The sequence below is a fragment of the Argentina silus genome (assembly GCF_951799395.1).
Source record: "Argentina silus genome assembly, chromosome: 16".
NCBI classification, from domain to species: Eukaryota; Metazoa; Chordata; class Actinopteri; order Argentiniformes; family Argentinidae; genus Argentina; species Argentina silus.
The window spans coordinates 7250717-7274380 of NC_139670.1; the positions used below are offsets into that span (position 1 = coordinate 7250717).

Below are 23664 nucleotides of genomic sequence, written 5' to 3' on the forward strand. Positions count from 1 at the left end.
GTCCGTGACCCTTGTTCCTTTGCCCTGTAGTTGTCTAATTAGCTGTTTCCCCTACTTGAGTTCTTTCTGCGTCGGTAAGGACATTGTGACTGTCTTTCAACCCCTCTACATTTTTGGTGTGCGTGTGTGAGACAGATGAGTACCTTTTCCGCCACTACAGCGGGTATTACGCTCAGGAGACTTGTTTTGAGTCAAGGCAGGGTTGTGGCCTGTACTGTATTTGGAGCATGGCGCTGTCACCCTCCCATAAAGCAGCCATGGGCCAAGCACTGACACACTTCCAGCAGGCAGGCAATGGCAGCAACACACACACACACAAAATGACACAGGTAAATACACACACACACACACAGACCTGGCTATAGGAAGTGGAAGTGTGTTATACATAATGTAGTCGCCATCAGCTGTTAAGTTGGAGATTTGAATTGAGTATAAGTTTGAGAAGAACAGATCGACAGTGAGACAATAAAGACTGCATATTTCACCAACTCATTATGCACCGCTTCCCCTGCTGAAATGCAGCGGTTTAATTCCTAGCATTGTAGAACTAGTTTCCCCCTGCTGAATTCTGCTCCTACAGTTATTTTCCCCATAATCGTCTTCCTCTGGCGAGAAGCAGATGCTGGCGTGGTGTGTGTGCCTGTGTGTGTGCGCTGCCTCCACTGACACTTTTAAATAATTGATTTTAAGCATTTTCCTGGAAACCCAGAAGTTTGGAGCACCGGGCAAACAGGATCAGAGTCAATATTTCAGTTTAAACTAGAGCGAGAACTGCAGTGACCCTCCAAATCTGGTAGAGACCTAGTTCATGTTGTTCTGCTCTGTCTATACTTGGGTGACCAAAATAAACTCTCCAAAGAAGGGATTTTTGAATTGGACAATTAAATATGTTTTCTTATTCGAAATAGAAATGGCATATGCTGAAACAGGGGCATGGTGACATCTTTTGTTGTTTCAGCCACCGCCCTGCCCCTCCCCTCTAGCTGAAGCCCCAGGCTCAAACCTGCTAACAGAGATGTTTCCACAAGCCTAACAGCTGGACGTTTTTAACATAATGCATATTCCTGGCCCCTCTCTCTCCTGAGGTGCTGTCTGCTGTAATAGATAATGCTAATGTCACTGTGGCACACACACACACACACACACACACACACACCCCTCATAATGTTAGGCAGAGTAAAGAGGGGTGGGGGTAATGAAGGAACACCTGGAGAATGAGCTCTACCGACCTAGCCTTCGCACGCACACGCACACACACGCACCCACACACTCACACGCACCCACACACTCTAAGCAAAGCTACAGGGAGACACCAATCATCCAGTGTCATTAGAGTAATGCGCAGCGACGACGTCTCGGTGATTGATATCAGAAAGTGTCTGAATTAATGGGAACAGATGAGTTTGAATAAGAGAGCGGCGCGCTATGCATTTTCAGTTGTGTGTGTGTGTGTGTGTGTGTGTGTGTGTGTGTTTTCATGGCAGTGCTGGAGCATATGCTGCCACATGATGTCTCCATTGAACAATGTCCTGCCTTGAGGATGATTTATGGAATGGAGAATGCATTAACAGATAGTGTTAAATAAATGCAGTCGTTAGCTCTTAATCCGGTTGTTTTAGTCTTGACTGCTTTATCATACTTTTGTCTACCATTTATGGGTTCTTACTTTTGAGACTTTTAAAAGCCTTTATATGGGCAAAGAAGTCTAACATGTTGGTTTTTGTAGGTTTTCATTTGTAAGGGTTTTCTACCTGGCAGTCAGATTGTAAACTTGCCTCTTTTGATCTTTATTGTAGACTAAACAAAACAAAAAAAACATTTTACTCTTGTTTTCATAAGAACTCTCTCTCTTTCCCACCTTTTACATGACATTGACTGTACTTGTCATTAAAAGGCACGTCTTTCCTGCCTCTGGTTGTTTATGTAGCCTCTGTACAGTCATTAAAACCTGTGTCTACCCTGCGTCAGGTGTTACAGCACATCCTGAACCCGGCCTTCCTGCACAGCTTTGAGAAGGGGGAGGGGGAACAGCTCCTGGGCCCACCCAATCCAGAGGGCGACAACCCTGAGAGCATTACCAGTGTCTTCATCACCAAGGTAACCAACCGGCTGTCTGAGTCACCGCTCGCCCCCCTGCTCTGCCCGTCTCTCCTTTCAGCCGTCCCCGTTCTTCACTGACCACATATCCTGTTCCCCTACGCTCTCCTCTCATCTCTCTCCTCTCATTCATCCCCCCATCATTCGTCCATCTTACTCTCCCTCTCTCACACATCTTGTTTTCCCTGTCTCTTCTCATCTCTCACCCCCCCTCCTCTAATCCTGCCGCTCCTTTCTCCTCTCACCCCCCCCCTCCTCTCTGCTCTCATCGCCTGCTCCATTCATCAGACCAGACTGTAATGGCGTAGTCTGCCTGGTAGAAATGTCACAGCGTCGCCCCAGTAAAGGTCAGCCTGTTTGTTTGTGTTGGGGAGGATCAGATCACAGCCCTGACTAACACCAGGCCTAATGGCTCTGATTTGGTTTGGTCAGAAGCTCATTTCCTCCCCACGCTCTCATTCTACCCCAGGGAGAAATAAAGTGTTTTGAGAATCTTAAAACTAAAAAACCACCATAACGAAATCCCTACCCACACATCCAATCGGATTAGTTGTAGTTCTTTTTGTTTATTTTATTTAAGCCTTAAATGATTCAAAGCCTAATATACAGGTGCTAAAGATTAGAACACCCCTGCGTGGACATGAAATAAATATGACACAAAAGGAAAAGACTAATACTCTAACACTCAGGTAGTAACAGATTAACTGTAACCTCCCCTCTCCCCTCAGGTGCTGGATCCAGAGAAGCAGGCGGACCTGCTGGACTCTCTGCGTATCTACCTTCTCCAGTTCTCTACGCTCCTGGTGGAGCACGCCCCCCACCACATCCACGACAACAACAAGTCCCGCAACAGCAAGCTGCGGCGCCTCATGACCTTCGCCTGGCCCTGCCTGCTGCCCAAGGCCTGCGTCGACCCCGCCTGCAAGTACAGCGGCCACCTGCTGCTGGCTCACATCATCGCCAAGTTCGCCATCCACAAGAAGATCGTACTGCAGGTGATGGGAGGGGGGAGTGAAAGAAGGTGGGAGGAAGGAAGGAAGGGGGGGGCGGCAGGCAGGCAACTGATGATGCGATGACGGTCAACCAATGGGAGCTAATCCACTGCATCTAATGGTTCTTTAACTGCTTTTTACCAGTGGTTATATTTATCTGAGCTGATGATATTTGCTATAATGTTTGGACTTTAAACCCTCAAGGTTTTTGTCTGGTATTCAAAACAAGTTACTTATTGCATGTCCTGTGTGTGTGTGTGTTTAGGTGTTCCACAGCTTACTGAAGGCCCACACCATGGAGGCGAGGGCCATCGTGAGGCAGGCCATGGCCATCCTGACCCCGGCCGTGCCCGCTCGTATGGAGGACGGGCACCAGATGCTCACACACTGGACGCGGAAGATCATCGTAGAGGAGGGACACACCGTCCCACAGCTGGTCCACATACTGCACCTCATCGTCCAGCACTTCAGAGTGAGTAGACAAACACACACACGCACTAATCTGTTGCTGCACTGGCACTTTATTCAGAAAAGAGAGGTCTTCCTTTGCAGTTGCTCATTCCATTTAACTAATCATCATCATCACAATCATCACCGCACATCATCACAGGAGATGACAGGTCATGACTGTAGACTGAATGAATCTCCATCAACTCCATTTCCGACTGCACTGACATGCAGCTCCCAGTGGCTGAGATGACTCATCTAATCTAATCATCATAATTACCCTAGAGAGTTGAGTGTGTGTATAATGACCGACTGTGGAGTGTGTGTTCTGGAGAGTGTGCGAGTGTGAGCTGATGGACAGGGCTTAGCCATTCAGCCCCCACAGCCCCACCGGGGGCTTCCAGAGTCCCAGACACCCATCAGGAATAATTACACTCAATCTGATTGGCGGTTAATATCCTCTGACAATGTCGACAGCCCTCAGATAGGAATCTCATCTCTCGCTCGTTTGAGTGTGTGAGAGTTCGCTCTTGACTGTTTGTGGTTTGAGTGTAATTGTCGTGTGTGTGAGAGAGCACTTCAGAAGTATGTGTGTGCTGTCAATTGTTCTTGTGTGTATGATGTTTATGTGTGTGATGTGTGCATTTTGAGTAACTGGGTTGTTGTGACCTCAATTACAACATGTACACGCTTCTGTGTCATTACTATCTACGTCCACATGCGTGTTCTAATCATGTATGCCCATCATGCCCTGTCCCCCAGGTGTACTACCCAGTGAGACACCACCTGGTGCAGCACATGATCAGTGCCATGCAGCGCCTGGGCTTCACCCCCAGCGTCACCATCGAACAGAGGAAGCTGGCTGTAGACCTGGCCGAGGTCGTCATCAAGTGGGAGCTGCAGAGGATCAAAGACCAGCTGGTAAGTAGGAGAGACACAAACACACAAACACACACACTAGATGACAGGACATAAGCACACAGATTTGTACCCTGCTCTCCTTAACAAGATTGTAGGGATTCGGTATTGATGGTAATCGATAAAGGGACTGACATTCTCTCTCTTTCTCCACCTCTCTGTCTCCCTCCTGCAGCCGGAGTCGGAGGGGGACCCGGTGGGCAGTGGTGAGGGGACCAGTGCAGGGTCTGGAGGGGTGAAGAGGGGTCTCACTATGGACGCGGCAGTCGGGCAGGACGTCAAGAGGTTCCGCACCGCGACCGGAGCCGTTGGCACGGTAACAACACCAAAAACACCAGTAAGAGGAGACCCACACGCCCACACACACCTTCTCCTTGACAGGAAAAGTTCTGCTCTTTTAAAAAAGAGATTCTCCATTGAAAATGTTTTATTTTGAGCTGGAGTTGGCCTAGTATCTTCTCCATCCTCCAAGGTCACCACTGCCCTCTGCTTCTGTCCCGGTTGATCAGACACAGTCCAAGGACAGTCTGTTCACTTTTTGTATTGTGTGTGTGTGTGTGTGTGTGCACAGGTGTTTGGGCGAAGCCCGTCCATGCCCGGCACCGAGACCCTCCTCACCAAGCCTGTGGAGAAACAGCACACAGACACTGTGGTCAACTTCCTCATCCGAATCGCCTGCCAGGTAAGACACACCTGTCCCAGGGCCACTCGGTCCCAGTGGGCCAGGTAGGACACACTTGGTGGCTGTCCTCCAGCTGTCCCCACACACAGCTGTCCCATGCCTGCAGTCACAGAGGTGTCCTTGGTGCTGGCTCTGTCAGCTTGGCCCTGAAATAGCCCGGGACATTATGTCACCTCTATTGGGCAGGATAACACACAACGCAATAAGTAATTGGGCTACAAATATTCAATGCAAGAGAGCATGACTTCAGCCAAACCCACTCAGATATTATACACTTTAATGGACCACACATCTGCCAGTCACCCTGTTACTCCGATGTGCATCACACAGCCTCACCGTTAACCTCTCTCTCTTACTCCCTCTCCTCCTCTCCTCTCACCCAAGGTGAACGACACTGCCAACGTGGCGGGCTCCCCAGGTGAGCTGCTGTCTCGTCGCTGTGTGAGCCTGATGAAGACTGCTCTCAGGCCGGACATGTGGCCCCGCGCTGAACTCAAACTGCAGTGGTTTGACAAGCTCCTCATGACCGTGGTAAGACGTAGGGAAATGACCTCACCCGTAGTGCCCCTGGGCTGACCTCGGCTCCCGTCCTCCCACACCAGGGAAGTGATCTCCTCACTCATTGGTCACCTAACCTGCCCATCAGTAACCTGCAACTACCCCACTGACCAATACAAAAGAGAAAAAAGACACTCTGTAAACTATAAGTAAGGAGTAACATTTTGTTATAGTAGCTGTAATAGTTTTTAGACTACACACGTGTTCTTGCAATCTTTCTCTGGGACTTAGCTAGAAGTTTTCCTCAGCCCCTAAGCTCTGTCTTGCTGTTTGCATAATGCTAAAGTCCTTTTGTCTCTTATCTCAACTACAATGAGTGAGCCTGCGCTGCCATAATGACAAAATAATGACAGAGACCAGATAGTGCCAGTCCATGCAGACTTCCCCGCCCTCCTCCTCCCCCCTCCTCCCCACCCCCTCCTCCCCTCATCTCCCTGGCCCTATTCAGAAGCCTCCCCAGACAAGGTTATCAGAGGGTTGTGCCAGTTGTCAGGCTTACGCTTCCCTCTACGTGGATCGCTGCACAGCACCACACCCCTCACCCTCCACATCCTTCTACCCCCCTCCAAAGCCTCCAGGGAGGGTCTGACAAACAAGCCACTCTGCCCCCTCCCCTCAGCCCCATCTCCTGGGACCATGCAGTACCTTATCCGAACTAATGAACGGTGCTCCAAATCGGATTGCCTTTTATCATCTCATTCTACTGCCATGTCAGTGATTAAGGGGTGGTGGGCGAGGGCTGACTGGAGAATGAGGCAGAAGGAAGACACGCACGCACGCACGCACACACACACACACACACACACACACACACTCTGCCACACTCCAGAGACTAGGCCTCATTCTGTTTCTACAGTCTCAGATCAATACTCCCTAACTAAGACCAAGGCCTTATCTCAGGAGGCACCTTGTTCATTATCACAGAATAGTAAAGTTGCATTTGTTTCAGATCATCACCTATCACCGCCATGGTTGTCGTGGTGTTGATTGCTGTTTAGTCACAATTAAATTCTGCTTGTATTTTCCATGTTTGTTTGTTTGTTTTTTATCCCAAATGATCACCAAGCCAGTTTTAGAAGATCTATCTTTGTCGCCAAGATTGATAATGGTCAACTCTGTTACTCCTTAGTCTCTGTTTATTTTCATGTAAATTCTGACCACTCTCTCTTCCTCCCTCCTTCCCTCCCCCTCTCCCCCCCCCCCTCAGGAGCAGCCTGCCCAGGCTAACTTCTCTAACATTTGTACGGGGCTGGAGATCCTGGCATTCCTGCTGACGGTGCTGCAGTCTCCAGCCATCCTGGCCCACTTCAAGCCCCTTCAGAGGGGCATCGCCGCCTGCATGACCTGTGGCAACACCAAGGTCCTCCGGGCCGTCCACTCACTGCTCTCACGTCTCATGAGCATCTTCCCTACTGAGCCCAGTGAGTTCAGCCTAGTCTCGCACCACAACCAAACCCCTATAACGTTTTTTTGTACGTCGTGGTTATGATTTAGAAACATAATTCTTCGTTCTATTGGTTTTGCTGTTTCCTGTTCTTTATTAGTTCTTGCTTGTTTCCCATCCCTCTCCAAGGCACCTCCACTGTGGCCTCTAAGTATGAGGAGTTGGAGTGTTTGTACGCCGCCGTGGGAAAGGTCATCTATGAGGGGCTCACCAACTATGAGAAGGCCACCAGCAGTGCCAACCCCACACAGCTCTTTGGTGAGACATCTCTCCTTCTTTTCTCTATTTCCACCTCTTTCTTTCTCTTGCGCCCTCGCTCCCTCCCTCCCTCTCTCGCTCCCTCTTTCTCCCTCCCTCCCTCCCATTCCCCATCTCTTTGTCTGTCTGTCTTTTTCTTGCTCCATCACTCTATCGCACACACACACACACACACACACACACACACAAAACACACACACACACACACGCCCACGCACTCTAACTCTTCATATCTCAATCTCTATCCAGCAATTAAAGTAGTGAGTGTCGTTTAAATCTAAAGCAATGGGATGTGCCGGATGGGTTAACATCTGGCCTGTTTTAAATGAGGTTTACAGTACAGCAGTCAGAGCATGTCTGGGGAAAAGAGCCATTTCTCTCCTTGCTCCTTCTGCAAATATCACTTTCATACCAGATGTCACGTTCTTTTTCGAGAAGCTTATTTTTAATACATGAGAATAAATTCTCAATTTACACTGAGGTGGCGTATTCTTATTTATTTAAGTCAGTGCACACAAGGTGACAATTCGCTATCGGAGAACAATGTAAAGGTAACGCTATTTGAAACCAGTCCCAAAATGGCAACAGTGGTCAATAGATACCTTTTGAGTCCTGTTGTCCTAGTGGTGCTGGGTTCCACACGTGGCTGATGTGGTACATTTGTCTCCCCTCCCCAGAGTGGTACATAGAGAAGTGCATTACTCATCTCTTTCCCGCTTGCTAACTCGGTTACATTTCCTCCAAAAATGTCCTTGTTGTACTACTTACCCTTACACAAACAGCCTTTCGCCAAAGTCACCAGTCTGGCATATTTCCGTGTGCGTATGTGTCTTTCTGTCACCCTGTGTGTTTCGGAGACAGAAAGTGCTAGCTTGTTGTGTGTGTGTGTGTGCTCACGAGGTACAGGGCTTGGCCATGGGGGAAACGGTGGCATTGATTTTAATAAACTTTTCTCCTCTTTTCCAGGAACTCTGATGATTCTGAAGTCTGCCTGCAGTTACAACTCCAGCTACATCGACAGGCTGATCTCAGTGTTCATGCGCTCGCTGCAGAAGATGGTCAGGGAGCACCTGAGCCCACAGACTGCTGCCCCTGGGGCCACAGAGACCAGCACAGGTGGATGGACACACACACACACCTACACACACACACACAGAGCCTCCCTCTGTCCTTCAGACCCCCCACATCGCCAGGCCCACCGTTGCCAGTTTTCCCAGTAGATGTCTTCCTGTAGCTCCAGTGAGGCAGGTTCAGGTTTCCTCTCCCACTACCTCTCTGTTCTATTTCATCAGGTCTGAGTGCTCTCCCAGACTCAGGCCTACGCTACACTACAGTGCGTCTTGGCTGGGGTGACATTTCAGCTCGAGGACCGTAGCACTGTGGAACTCCCCCCACTCCCCCTTACCCATCCTCCCATATCTGTGTATGTGAGACTGCAAGCTGTGTGTGTTTGCGAGAGAGCAAGAGTGTTCCTGGCATCTCGACCACCCACACACTACACGCACACACACACACGCACACATGCACACATGCACACATACACACACAAACAATGGGCCAAGAGCTCAGATATCCCACTATCTCAGCACTGTCGGGAAACCTGCACAAAAGCCCCTGCAGCGTGGTCTCAATGGCTGCAGGGGTCAGGCAGATCCGCGGGGCAGATAGACAGAAAGGTTTCACAGGGAATGTTCCACAGCTCTGATTACCACCTCCCGTATTGTGTTTGGATATCTCCCAGGCTGAGACTGACAGCTTGTCACCTTGCATTATTCCCCCTACCACTGCTGAGTTTTAGGCCTAATGTGAGGGTGAATGTTGTATGAAGGTTTGGAGTGTGCTGCTTTCTTGTGTGAGGGTGAATGTTGTGTGGAGGTTTGGAGCCTGCGGCTTTGTGGTGTGATGGTGCAGGTGAATGTTGTGTGCTATGTTGTGGTCTGTCCACCACCACCTCCTCACCAGCCTAGTAATGATCACCAGATGCTATCAGGACTTTAAACGGCTCCCTAATGCTCTGTGTGTTCACTATCGAGGAACACACACATTTAGCCTCCACGGAGTGTAGACAAAGGAAGCCCAGAAGCTATAGACGTCCTCTGGCCAGCAAGATCGTGACCGTCTCATCCTCAATGAGTTTCTGCTCCGTTTCCCCAGCGTAGCGAATTATTTCAACAGCCTCAAGATATTGATTTGTTAGCCTGACACTTGGCTGCAATCTAGATAGCAAGTAGTAGACTGTTATAAGACTATGAGGAGCTTGATAATGAATTCATGGCTTTGACTGTTTTTGGACCTTCCTAATGCCCCCCCCCCCCCTCAGTGACCAGCGAGCTGGTGATGCTGAGTCTGGACCTGGTGAAGACCCGTCTGTCCGTCATGAGCATGGAGATGAGGAAGAACTTCATCCAGGTCATCCTCACCTCGCTCATTGAGAAGTCGCCCGATGCCAAGATCCTCCGCGCCGTGGTGAAGATCGTGGAGGAGTGGGTGAAGAACAACTCGCCCATGGCTGCCAACCAGGTCAGACACCAGAGCTCCCAACTAGCTGTCTTCCCATATGTATACATTCAAAATGTAGGCCTATCCTTTCAATCTGTGTCTCCATATTCGTGTTGGTAATACCCTCAGGTGTGATGTGAAAACCCATGAAAAAGACTTCCAATTATCTCTGCTGTGATATCCAGGCAGCAAAGCAATTTTCAGATTTTGAGAGCCCAAATACACCCGGATTTCTTTTGCTCTGATGCATTTCCTCGAAACGAAAGGTCCAGCAGAGAGCGAGAGGAAGTGGTGGAGGAGGAGGAGGAGCAGGGAAGAGAGGGAGCAAAGGTGCCGCACAGCGCACTCCGTCAGATGCATTCAAGATAAATTAACTGAATCAATCTGCTCTCTCCCCACTCTCCTCTCCTCCACCTCTCCATCTTTTCCTCACTCCCTCCATCACCGATGCAGATGCCCAATCTGAGAGAGAAGTCCATCCTGCTGGTGAAGATGATGACCTACATTGAGAAGCGCTTCCCCGATGACCTTGAGTTAAATGCCCAGTTCTTGGACCTCGTTAATTACGTCTACAGGTAATTACCCTCATTAATCACCAGGCCGAGTAGGCAGGCCACGGCCACACCAGCGCTCCATCCATCTCAGGTAGGGAGAGAGGGGTAGAGGTAGGCAGAGAGGGGGGGGGGAGTACAGGTAATGGTGGAGAGAAGGAACGTGGGGAAGGGAGAGGGGGAAAGGTATAAAACGGGTGGCCACACGAGAGAGAGAGAGAGAGAACATTTACAGGGAGCAACCGGTGTACAGGGGGCGGGGGGTAAACAGAACGACGGAGAGGGATGGTGGCCGGGTTTGGGGGGTTATGACAGTGCGAGGTCTGAGTCAGCTCTTGACAGGACACCTGGTGGGGGGGGAGGCAGAGGGGAGGGGCCTCCCGGCAGGAGGGGACTGGCTCATCAGCCCTCTGCTATCCATCCTGCCTGGCCGTATGACTACACACACACACACACAAACCAGCCAGATGTGCACAAGTAGTACCGCTACCCATTTTCTCAACCTCTTTGCTCTCAGACACCTGCTCTTTATATCAGTCACCTCACTTTAAACAAGCTGTAAAACCATGATTGACAGATCTACATCAAATGAAGATAATGGAATGGCCTGACAGCTGCTCCAGAAGGATGTGTGTGCATAAGTACTCGGTGTAGGTTTATTACACTGCTGATGCTCCTCCTGCGTGTGAATAAGACCCTAGAGTCTCGTTCACCAGAGCTATGGAATAATCTAGAAATGATGACATTGGTTATAAAGGCGTTTAATGTGGGCTGTAACCACTTTACTACTGCCGATGGTTTATCGTCGTACGCTGATGCGTTTTTAAGCACAGTGTCGTAAATGTGTGGAGCTGCCTTTGTTCCACTCATTGTGTCGCGCGTATCTTAACTGTTTTGCGTCTCCGTCCTCATATTCTGTCACATTTCTTTTTGCCTGGCCATTGTTGTAAATTTAATCAGGTTCACAATTGACGTGTGGATATGCTTCCTAAAATAAGTAGATGATGATAAATGCTTGCAGAAGGTCTGACACTATAGAAAGGCGTGACACATATAGAAATTTCAGACTAAGTGTAGATAACAATTGGTTAAACAGTGGTTCCATGACCGTTGACCTCTACCTGTCTGTTGTCTTTCCTTCAACAAGGGACGAGAGTCTGTCAGGAAGTGACATCACGTCGAAGCTTGAGCCGGCCTTCCTGTCGGGGCTGCGGTGCGCCCAGCCGCTGATCAGGGCCAAGTTCTTCGAGGTGTTTGACTTGTCCATGAAGCGGCGCGTTTACGAGAGGCTGCTCTACATCTGCTGCTCTCAGAACTGGGAGGCCATGGGCAGCCACTTCTGGATCAAACAGTGCATCGAGGTGAGAGTGAGAGAGTGGGTATGAGAAGAACGGTTGTTATACAGTGTTGTTATCAGGATTACAGTTCATGAACTACAAGTATGTTTTCGTTTCCACCCCCATAATGTCCATCTTGTAACAGACTGTATTTGATGTGCGTGTGTTAGCTGCTGCTGGCGGTGTGCGAGAGGAACAGCATCATTGGCACCAGCTGTCAGGGCTCCATGCTGCCGTCCATCACCAACGTCATAAACCTGGCAGACAGCCACGACCGGGCTGCCTTCGCCATGGCAACACACATCAAGCAGGAGCCACGTGAGCGGGAAAACAGCGAGACCAAGGAGGAGGTGAGACGCGCACACACACACACCTGTTCTGCCACAGGCTGTTTTCCTAGGAGATATAACATAAGTTTCAGCTTCAAATTCCTTCTGTTTACAAAGCAAATAGTATTTACTCCAACCAGCTCTTTCCCCACAGATTTGAAATTGCAAAAAAAATCACAATTTACCTTCCCCCTCCAATCTCCAAGCTTGTGCCCAAGGGAAGATCTCACTTGCCCCTGTCTGCATTACCATAAAAATGTCTGATAAATATCTCATCCTCCTGTCCATCCTCTACCCTCACTGCTCTCCTCCTCTCCTCCATCCCCCTTTCCTTCAGGATGTCGAGATAGACATTGAGCTGGCCCCCGGGGACCAGACAGCCATCCCTAAGACCAAGGAGCAGGCGGAGAGAGATGCAGGCAACCAACTGCACATGCTCACTAACCGCCACGACAAGTTCCTCGACTCCCTCCGAGAGGTCAAGGTGAGACACTCGCTCTGGTTGAATCTTCCTCCCCTCCGTCCCTCCTCATCCTCACTCTGACCAGGAATCTATCTCAGTGGCTTTCTTCTCTACCTGCACTGATCTGAAGACATGAGTTTAGTAAAAAACACTACTGTACTCGGCAGATACCCTCCATGAATTTGCTCCAGGGGAGGCTGGTGGAGGTAGAAATCAGAGGTCGGGGTCATTGTAATGAGTGGAACGAGGAATGTGTGTTGGATACCATTCCTAACCCTGAACCTTGATTTGCTTACTTCTCTCATTTACTCTCACATCAGTGTGGATGAGGGAAATGAGACACAAGGAAAGGAAGCCTCTTTAGACTACAGAGACTCACCCCAGATCGACCACAATTCAGATATCCCAGCCTCTTTGATCGAGCATTTCCGTGCTCCCGGGTCAGACGGGTATTGATTCCTGTTGGATCCTGCCTGCGGGGCAGTTGGATCCTGCCTGGGGGGGGGGGTTGGATCCTGCCTGCGGGGCAGTTGAATCCTGCCTGCAGGTCTGCTGAATCCTGCCTGAGGGGCTGTTTAATATGCCAGAGTCACACCGTCGCTAGATAAATGATGAAGTGAAGAGGTCAGAGACCCGACCTGTCTCAGAGCCCCAGGGGGAAGTGGAAACGCCACGCGATGAATTTACATTGACTTTCAGCTCCATCCAACTACTGAATAGAAATGGTGTCTTAGATTAACATTCATATCTCAGACTCAGGTATTGTGCTCTACATTCTGTATGAAGAGGATTGTTAGATCTGGATGTAGATTGAATATGTAGATTCAACTAATACTGTGCCAGGTCAGTTGTTACTAATTGAGGTGAAGGATAGGCATTGAGGAATTCATAAATACCTGATTGACCTGTGGTGGTGATTGTTGTTGTTGTTGTTGCGTGTTTGTGTCAGACGGGGGCGCTCCTGAACGCCCTGGTGCAGCTGTGCCACATCTCCACATCGCTGGCAGAGAAGACCTGGGTGCAGATCTTCCCCCGCCTCTGGAAGATCCTGTCAGACCGCCAACAGCACGTGAGTACTCTACCGCCCCGCCACACTTCATTGAAGTGGGATGAGGTTGACCTTAAACATTGACACAATGGTCAAATCGTTAACCACGCCTCTGATGCCTAAGGTTAGGATCTGGGAGAAGGGTAATCTGATCCTCGATCTGTGGTCCAAGGCAGCATTTACCTTGTGAGTCACAAGCGCTGGAGAGGTGAAAGGGCGTGGTGTGACTCATGATTGTCCGTGTCACCATCATTCACCCAGGCAGGACTCTAGACTGACCGTCATGCTCCAAAGACACGGGTCACAGGCTCAGGTCTGACCTGACATGCCCGGTTTCTCTCTCTCTCTCTCTCTCTCTCACACACACACACACACACACACACCATTCTCTCTCGTCCTTTCTTTGTCTCTTCAACTCTTCTCTGTATGTTTTCCTGACACACTCACACAGTCCCTCTGTGACTCACCCTCCCTCTCCCTGGGTGTTGTCAGCGGCATGGCAGAGCAGACAGTCAGCCTGACCTTGGCACTCCCATTCCTGCCTTAAAACATGCAATTCTCCCTTAATGAGGACGGATTCATTTATGCAAAAATATGAAAAAAAAACCTAATGAGTTTAACGAACCAGATGCCTCAAGTATTTAGAGGCCTATTTAAGGGCCTTGATTTGAAGTGATTGAGCTATTAAGTCTCAGAAATGCATTGGAAATAGAAAAAGACGTCTTAATGATGTTTTTACTCGGCGACAGGGATGAAGTCATAAATGGGCTGTATATTTATGCTGATATATATCTGGGCTTATGTCGATTAGGCCAGCGTTGAAAGAAATCAATTTTAAGTATAAATAGAGTGAATATTTTAGCTGGCAGGCTGTCTCTTTGATTATTATGCCATGGTAACGAATAGTGCTATCCAATTAGTTCAAGCTTGACTGACACATTGACATCTCCAAAGCTGATGCAATTAAAGTGACCATCATCCAGTGAATTATTCCACTGCCATATGGTCACGATGACCGTTTCCTCACTAAAGCAAAGAAAATAAATGGTGTAAAAGGAAACCAATGCACGAAAGGGCTATGGTTGGTTAAGGGCTGTAAGAGATTGCCTTCTGTCCTAACAGACTTCTTCTGCCTCTCCTCTTCCTTGCCTCATCCCATCCATCCTCTTCCTCCCCCCCCCCCCCCCCCCCCATCTTCCCCCCTCTCCAGGCCCTGTCGGGCGAGATGAGCCCGTTCCTGTGCAGTGGGAGCCATCAGGCCCAGAGGGACTGCCAGCCCAGTGCCCTCAACTGCTTCGTGGAGGCAATGTCCCAGTGCGTGCCCCCCATCCCCATCCGGCCCTGTGTGCTCAAGTACCTGGGCAAGACCCACAACCTGTGGCTGCGCTCCACCCTGATGCTGGAGCAGCAGGCCTTTGAGAAGGGCCTCAGCCTGCACAGCAAGCCCAAGCAGAGCACCGAGTTCTACGAGCAGGAGAGCATCACGCCACCGCAGCAGGTATGCTGGGACAGGGAGCGCCCTCGTCTGCTGCCTCTTTAAACAGTCATCTCCATTAAAATGACTCCCAATATTTGTCGTAGTGTGCACTAGCTTCGGTCCCCACAAGTGAGATCTTCATGTTAGCCGAGAAAAAGACTATTATGGTTCTGAGTTTTTATCACTCACTCCGATGTAGCGCCCATTCTCATATTGTCATTTCTGTTTGCATGGATGGAGTTCTTTGTGTTGGATCTATACATTTCCTCTTATTCACTGTGTGTGTGTGTGTGTGTAGGAGATCCTGGACTCCCTGGCAGAGCTTTACTCCCTGCTGCAGGAGGAGGACATGTGGGCGGGGCTGTGGCAGAAGCGCTGTAAGTTCCCTGAGACCAGCACGGCCATCGCCTACGAGCAGCACGGCTTCTTCGAGCAGGTGAGGGACAACAGGACTACTGGTTTTACTGGTGACAATAGTGATGGACTTGACCAAAAGTAAAAATGTCTCCAGTCCACAGAGAGGTTTTTACAAAGCAGTAATCCATTACCCCTTAACATTATCATAGTCTTACAGACACATCATCAGGTTCCTCACCACCTCATAGATGCTAGAATTGGATAAATCATGAACGTCTTTCTTTGTTCGTCTCCCCCAGGCCCAGGAGAGCTATGAGAAGGCAATGGAGAAGGCCAGGAAGGAACATGAGCGGAGCAATGCGTCCCCCGCCATCTTCCCTGAGTACCAGCTGTGGGAGGACCACTGGATACAGTAATAATGGCCTCTTATCCTCTCGCCTCTAGCTCTGGCAGCATGAAGTATGCACTTCTGTTCCATCAACATTGTTCCTACCCCGTTTTTCATATCCTGCCCGTCACCGCCAGAAAGATTGCACTGAAATGATATGGGTGACGTCTTGTGGTGACCTTGGACCTGTTGGACCTGTTGGACCTCTTGCTGTGGCTACTTTTGTCTCTGCTACGTCTCTCTGTGCGCACCGTTGTTTGAAGCTTGTTAATCTCCCCCCCCCCTGTGCAGCTGTTCCAAAGAGCTGAACCAGTGGGAGCCGCTCACAGAGTACGGCCAGTCTAAAGGCCACACCAACCCGTACCTGGTTCTGGAGTGTGCCTGGAGGGTCTCCAACTGGGCCGCTATGAAAGAGGCACTGGTGCAGGTGAGGATGATGCGCACACGCACAAATACACACAGCCTCCATGGCTTTTTGGCACTAGTCCCCCCAGCCCCCCCCCCCCCCCCCGCAATATATACTGCATAAGGCTACTCTTCTCCATATAACATTAACATCATTACATTGGGACAAGGTCCAGTTTCCCTGCTGCAGAACACCTCGTAAACCTGTGGAAATGTAGTTTGGCTGTTTGGGAGGTTAATTTATTGGCCTCATGTTTTGGAAAACAAAGTGAAGAGAGAACGTGATAGTACCTGACACATAACAAATTCTCCAGCTCCTTCCTCGAGGAGACTTGGAACGAATCCATTGGGTTCTCCGTACTAAGGTGACATCTAATTAAATTGTCCGGCAACAGCTCTACCTCCTTCCTCTCCTCTCCCCTCCCCTCCCCTCCCCTCCCCTCCCTCCCTCCTTCCTTCCGACTTGGTTTTGCATCTAATATTTACGGGTCTGTGCGTGAATAATTGGCCCAGCATCTGCTGGGGAGTGATTTGTTTTGTAGCAGAAGAGCGATCAGGCTGTTTGGTGGGACTGGTGGCTCAGAGGAAGTCTAAATGTCCCAGCTTTCAATTAAACCAGGGCTTGATAAGGGCAGCCTCGTCTCTGGCATATTCATCACATGTCGCCTGTGATAAGTGCATGTTGACCGATCGCTGTAATTTTCTCCCGCCTCTGCACACACACCCACACACACACACACACACACACACCTTGTCGCAAAAGGCTTGACTACAAGACTCCCCGCGGCTATTGTTTGTGTAGTGGTTAATGCACTCATCATTCTAATCAATACCAGGGCTCTTGGCTTTCTAAGCGTCAGGTCAGACAGGTTGATTATTCTTCAACCACAAAGGCCTTTTCAAATGATTTTAGGGGAGGAATTTCACACAGCATTGGTGTTCTATTTCCGTGCTGTTTAATGCCACTGACTGTCGGAAGCATTTTCCCAGGGGAGTCACTCATAGAATATAAACTACAGTAAATTGTTTTGTACAGTATAGAAACAGGCAAAGGATAAATTATTTATCGTGTGGTGGAACTAATGCATAGTCTATATGTATGTGTCTTGTGTGTTAGGTGGAGCTGAGCTGTCCTAAGGAGATGGCGTGGAAAGTGAACATGCATCGCGGCTACCTGGCCATCTGCCACCCTGAGGAGCAGCAGCTGAACTTCATCGAGCGCCTGGTAGAGATGGCCTCGAGCCTGGCCATACGGGAGTGGAGGAGACTGCCTCATATCGTCTCCCATGTACACACACCACTGCTACAGGTAAGACGCACGCACGCGCATGCACATGCACACACACACACGACTACTACGTTTGAGATATGGCATAAACACCTATGTGATTTGAAAAATGAATTGGAATATATTTATTGTGATGACTATATTGCCAAGTCAAGAGATACTCCAACAGTGACCCAGACAATTTACTGTGGAGAGACTCAGAAAATACTGTTTTGCTTCCGAAATACATAGACAGGAAAAGGCATGAAGGTTTCCTGGAAAGTCCACCAAGAGTGATTAGACTAGACAGAAGCGGAGGGAGGGAGAGAAAGGGAGAGAAAGGGAGAGGAGAGAGGGAGGGAAAGGGAGAGAAAGGGAGAGGAGAGAGGGAGGGAAAGGGAGAGAAAGGGGGAGAAAGGGAGAGGAGAGAGGGAGGGAAAGGGAGAGGAGAGAGGGAGGGAAAGGGAGAGAAAGGGAGAGAAAGGGAGAGAAAGGGAGAGGAGAGAGGGAAAGCAGCAGTAAGTTGAGAATGGTGGTAATTACTTCCCCTCCATAAGATAGCATTTGATTAAATACCTGCAGGAAAATTAAATTTCCATGATGAATGGGCAGTCGGAATGAAGGTTAGTAATGTGGCATCAGCTGATATTAACAGATAATTGTGAAAAATATTTTATTGCCCAATTTATTTTGTTTCTGGAGATTTGATTTGGCAAGTCCATCGACTGCTTTAGGACATTTATCTTGTTTTAAAGCAGGTCTTTAAATTTAGTACATTTATTGTTATCAGTGTGGTCCTCTGCCCTGAGTGCGTGCGCTCCTGTGCATGTGTGTGTTCCAATTCATTGCAATAGCTTGGGGAAAACAACTCTTTTTTTTCTGTGCATAGTGAACTGTCCTGTAAGTCTCTATTGAAGTACCATACCTCACCTAAGCCTCCCTGGGCCTCTCAAACAAAGACTTTCTGCTAATACCCAGGCTCAACCAGCATATGAATCAAGTCATCAACAAAACCCAGGACTCTCCAATGACCGAAAATCAATGAATTATCATTGATTGATGGGTTGATATAATGAAATGATGGATCATGCACTTATACAGTAGGCTTGGGCAGATCAATAGTCTTTCTTATGGCAGAATGGAGACCCCACGAATTATTTTCCACATTTTCAATCTCTAGTCCTTTTTGTTATGTCTGAAAGAACTGATTAGCCATTAAAGGAGTATCATTTTTTGGCCCTGCCACCGTTCCAGCCCTAATACAACTGTCCCTAATGGTAAATTGTTTATAGAACACTTTGATCCATCTATTGTGCGCTGGCTCTTCAGACCTCATTTTGCAGAGGTTTTCCAATAAGAATCATAAGCCTGTAATACTGTGGGGGTAATGGCTTTGGGATTGGTCTGGGCAGACTGGCCTTTCGCTGTGACTGTAGAAAGGCCCAGACACCCTGCTAAATCTGATCCATGTTTTATTTCTCTTTATCCCACCATTCTGTTTCTGTCTCTTCTTCTTCTCCCACTTTCCACCCTCTCCCTTTCTTTCTTTCTCTTTTCCTTCTTTATCCTGTCCTCGTACCTCCCCGTCCCCTCTCTCCCTCTTCCCTGTCCCTCTCTCCAGGCGGCCCAGCAGATCATCGAGCTCCAGGAGGCGGCCCAGATCAATGCAGGCCTTCAGTCTGCCAACCTGGGCCGTAACACCAGCCTCCACGACATGAAGACGGTGGTGAAGACCTGGCGGAACCGCCTGCCCATCGTCTCTGATGACCTCTCCCATTGGAGCAGCATCTTCATGTGGAGGCAACACCACTACCAGGGTAGGACACACACACACACACACACACCTCAATAGAGGAAATCTGTCATTGGAGCAGATGCACACACACACACCCCCACACTCTCTGTAGGTACCCACCTATCTCAGAATGGGGGCTTCTCTGAAATGCCACTGTGAGCGGAGCCCCTCCGGCTCTCTCTACCTTCCCAAATGTCAGCTCTCTAAAGCACTCACTCACACTGCTGGACTCAGCCCCCTCTAGCCTAGAGAGACACACACACACACACACACACTGCAATGCCTGGCTCTCTCCTGCAGTGACATTGAAACCATTCAGAGAGGCAGTAACTGGAAAATATGATGTCTCAAGCAACTTGAGCTCAAGCACGTACTGCCACCCTCTGAAAATGCTGTCTCCATGATGGCCCAAGCTACAAGTCACATTCCCCAGCACGACGTATTGCATGCAGACATAAAATACTTTGTGATCCAACATTTTTCTGTGTCGGTACACATGCCTACCCTTCACGCTCCATAAAGACGGCCCCCTCTGCCTCTACTCGTATGGCTGTCGACCTACAGTGGTGTTCTTTTCTGTCTTCATTCCCAGCCATCGTGACAGCGTATGAGACAAACACGCAACACGACCCCAACACCAACAACGCCATGCTGGGGGTCCACGCCTCCGCGTCCGCCATCATCCAGTACGGCAAGATCGGGCGCAAGCAGGTACGTCGTTACTCTGGCCAAAGTCAGGAGTTTGCGTTTGTCCGACGTTAAACTTATCGGGAGTTTGACTGTACAGGAGGATGCTGTATGAGAACAAGAGGCAGTGTTCCCCAACGTGCTTGTCCTTCTCTAGGGCCTGGTGAACGTGGCGTTGGACATCCTGAGTCGTATCCACACCATCCCCACTGTGCCCATAGTGGACTGCTTCCAGAAGATCCGCCAGCAGGTCAAATGCTACCTGCAGCTGGCCGGGGTCATGGGCAAGAATGAGTGTATGCAGGTGAGGGAGTTGGTTAACTTTGGGTCTCTTTCTTCTTTTACTTTTTTTTTGTTCTTACTTTCCTGTTGTTCTTTCCACTTATGTATAAAAAAAAATATTTTCTTTTATTTTTTGTATATTTGTATTTATTGCCAACCTGAACCTCTCGTGTGTGTGTATATATAGTATGTGTAATTCTACTTAGTTCATCAGCAGACAGGCTGAGTGTTAGTGCTGTTAGCACTCTAACCACAGCCCTGAGAGTTATAGGAGCCTCTTCTTAAGCCTGTAGGACCCGGCTGATTAATCAAGGCCGTACAGCTCACTTACAGCTCACGGTACAGCAAGTCATTAAAGTGCCAGTGGACACTCACTTACTCTCTCCTAACTCCTCTTCTCCACTCTCTCCTGGCTCACATTATATCTTTTCTGCTTCACCATTCAACTTTCTCTCTCTCTGGCTCCCTCCCTCTCTCTCTCTCTCTCTCTCTCTCTCTCTCTGGCTCTGGCTCCCTCTCTCCCTCTCTGGCTCTGGCTCCCTCTCTCTCTCTCTCTCTCTGGCTCCCTCTCTCTCTCTCTCTCTGGCTCCCTCTCTCTCTCTCTGGCTCTGGCTCCCTCTCTCTCTCTCTCTCTCTCTGGCTCCCTCTCTCTCTGGCTCTGGCTCCCTCTCTCATTTTAAACATCGTTTCTCACAGTTGCACAGACCAGACATCCACTCAGACTTTCTTTCTTTCTCTCTCTTTCTCTTTTTTTGTGTGTGAACAATTTCTGAAATTATAAATACTTTTTGTTCTTGTTTGTCAGAACATGACTTCTTTATTCGGCGGTCATTTGTGATGGACAGAAAAGCATATTTTATTGTGATAATAGAAAGTTCTAGTATCTCCTAAAACCACTGACTCTGTCCACCAGGGCCTGGAGGTGATTGAGTCCACCAACCTGAAGTACTTCACAAAGGAGATGACGGCAGAGTTCTACGCACTCAAGGGCATGTTCCTGGCGCAGATCAACAAGTACGGGCTCGCTCTTTCTCTCTCCTCCATGCACTCTCTATTGTTAACTCTCCGTCGCCCCATGCACTCAAATTGTGTCAGAGGTGTTGTGTTCTCAGTGGGTGATGATGGCAGCCAGAGGCTATGATTGCAGAGTAGACACCCTCTTAAGGGTGACAGTCTCTGAGATTATACCTGCCCCCCATGGCGAGCCGTATACCTAGTCATTTACATCTGTGTCATCAACACATGGCAGTGTCCACAATTTGTTCTCTCTGCAGGGGGTGCAGAACTCCACATCTATGCACTTCTCCCATCTCTCTCGCTTTCTCTCTCTCTCTCTCTCTCTCTCTCTCTCGCACACACAGTCCCTCACTCTCGTACACTCTCCTCAACCTTCAGGGCGCCCCATCATCTTTTGCACCATAGCGCCTTACACCACGCTGGGGTGTAAGGCAAATTGGGAGCGGCTTATTAAATATACACACCCGAATAATTAACTCACGAGCAATTTGAGGGAATCTCTGGTATCAGCAGAACTTAGCCTATTCCCAGTAGGACCTAATGCAATCATTAAGCCCCCCTCCCAACGCCCACTTGACAGGAGTATTAACAGCATGAGTTGGGGTCGGGGAGTAAGGAGGGCTCTACAGTTAAATGGGGGTGTGTGTAATTTGACATTCCGTCAGGCGCCTTTGCTCCTGTTGAGACGAGGGAAAAGTGTTGATGTTCTTTGACAGGGCCAATATGAAGACCAGGCCCATAACATATTACTGGAGCGGTCTTGGCACTGGCTCCCATAGCAATCAGGCTCCATTTATTAATTGCATACCAAATGCGTTTTTTTGTTTTTTTAAATAACACATTATAATTGATTGGTTGGGAGACCTTGGGAGACATTTTACAGTAGGAGTGCTTACTGTTTTAGAATAGCTCTCAAAATGGTGGACCATTTACGTGGCTCTGTAGAGCTGTTATTGACAGGCTTGTGTTTATTTAGACTGAGGTGAGAGATTTATATAGGGGGGCCCCTGCCCCGTATTCCATAATCAAGGCCTGAATAGTGTACAATTATTCAAGTGATATTCCCTGAGGGGAAATGCATTCAAAGCATTGAAATGGCTGATGATTCACAATATATTTCACTGTCAGCAGTAATGGTGAAGTCAACCGCAGGTCTCCTGCCAGATCCTACCCGTCTCTCACCGCCTGGTAGATAAGCTATAAATGGAGCACTTTAAAGGGGAGCAACTGCACATTTGGGGAATTTGTCTATGTGCGTTTAACCTCTCTGACTCAGTGGAGGACTGTCTGTCAACATGCACATCCCCTAGATTCTGTAAATAGGATAAAGAATTCCAAGGATTCTCAAGTGTACCTGCCTTGGATTTCCTTAAGCTGCGGTGAGCTCTGCTACAGTAAATCCATTACGTTTTGGTGAAATGTGAAGATGTTGTTATGCTGGAGTGTCACTCTATATTAAACCCATTAATCAACACAGCTTGATACCTCCATGGAACATCTAGGGATACCATTTGGTTTAATGTACAGCACTTCAGTCTGCAGTCGAAGTGGCTTATAAGTCACGCTACATTAAGCACATACAACACTGGGAACATGTGCCATAGATGAAGGAAGATGAAAGCTGATGTGCACATATATAAAATAAAAAAAAGATCAACATCTAATCTTATCTCTCTCTTTCATGCTCACTCCCTCTCTCTCTCTCCCTCTCTCTCCCCCATTTCTGTCTCTCTCCCATTTCTGTCTCTCTCCCATTTCTGTCTCTCTCCCATTTCTGTCTCTCTCCCATTTCTGTCTCTCTCCCATTTCTGTCTCTCTCCCATTTCTGTCTCTCTCCCATTTCTGTCTCTCTCCCATTTCTCTCTCTCCCCCATTTCTCTCTCTCTCCCATTTCTCTCTCTCTCCCATTTCTCTCTCTCCCCTATTTCTCTCTCTCCCCCATTTCTCTCTCTCTCTCTGTGTAGGTCAGAGGAGGCCAACAAGGCGTTCTCGGCGGCAGTGCAGATGCATGACGTTCTGGTGAAGGCGTGGGCCATGTGGGGGGATTACCTGGAGAACATCTTCGTCAAGGACCGCCAGCTCCACCTGGGCGTGTCAGCCATCACCTGCTACCTGCACGCCTGCCGCCACCAGAACGAGAGCAAGTCCCGCAAGTACCTGGCTAAGGTGAGACATCCTCCCTACCCTCTCTCCACCTGCATCTTGGGTTGAAGATCGGACGTACTCTGATACTGGAGCCAACAAACCCGTGGAAGGTCTAGCGAGATGTTTTCAGAGATCAGTCATCATTTCGTTATTTGGGTTCTTCATTCCCGAGGAAAAACTCCCAACTAGGAGGACATAGTAGGAGAATGCTTTTGTTTGTT

At 48.8% G+C, this 23664-nt stretch overlaps 1 protein-coding gene across 2 annotated transcripts in view; it reads left to right on the forward strand.

The window, feature by feature from the left end:
* The window catches only part of trrap (transformation/transcription domain-associated protein), a 64082-nt gene that overhangs the window by 22463 nt on the left and 17955 nt on the right, over positions 1-23664 (forward strand). For both annotated transcript variants that reach the window (XM_083688074.1, XM_083688075.1), the window contains 26 exons: positions 1969-2097; positions 2826-3092; positions 3355-3561; positions 4299-4457; positions 4630-4791; positions 5026-5136; positions 5521-5667; positions 6902-7115; positions 7268-7396; positions 8363-8512; positions 9717-9916; positions 10349-10470; positions 11594-11807; positions 11954-12133; positions 12450-12596; positions 13525-13644; positions 14834-15121; positions 15399-15536; positions 15757-15869; positions 16137-16272; positions 17368-17559; positions 19139-19334; positions 19905-20023; positions 20157-20303; positions 21195-21295; positions 23263-23464. In XM_083688074.1, the coding sequence (XP_083544200.1) occupies positions 1969-2097; positions 2826-3092; positions 3355-3561; positions 4299-4457; positions 4630-4791; positions 5026-5136; positions 5521-5667; positions 6902-7115; positions 7268-7396; positions 8363-8512; positions 9717-9916; positions 10349-10470; positions 11594-11807; positions 11954-12133; positions 12450-12596; positions 13525-13644; positions 14834-15121; positions 15399-15536; positions 15757-15869; positions 16137-16272; positions 17368-17559; positions 19139-19334; positions 19905-20023; positions 20157-20303; positions 21195-21295; positions 23263-23464 (4290 nt within the window). The remainder of the gene's footprint in view (positions 1-1968; positions 2098-2825; positions 3093-3354; positions 3562-4298; positions 4458-4629; positions 4792-5025; positions 5137-5520; positions 5668-6901; positions 7116-7267; positions 7397-8362; positions 8513-9716; positions 9917-10348; positions 10471-11593; positions 11808-11953; positions 12134-12449; positions 12597-13524; positions 13645-14833; positions 15122-15398; positions 15537-15756; positions 15870-16136; positions 16273-17367; positions 17560-19138; positions 19335-19904; positions 20024-20156; positions 20304-21194; positions 21296-23262; positions 23465-23664) is intronic.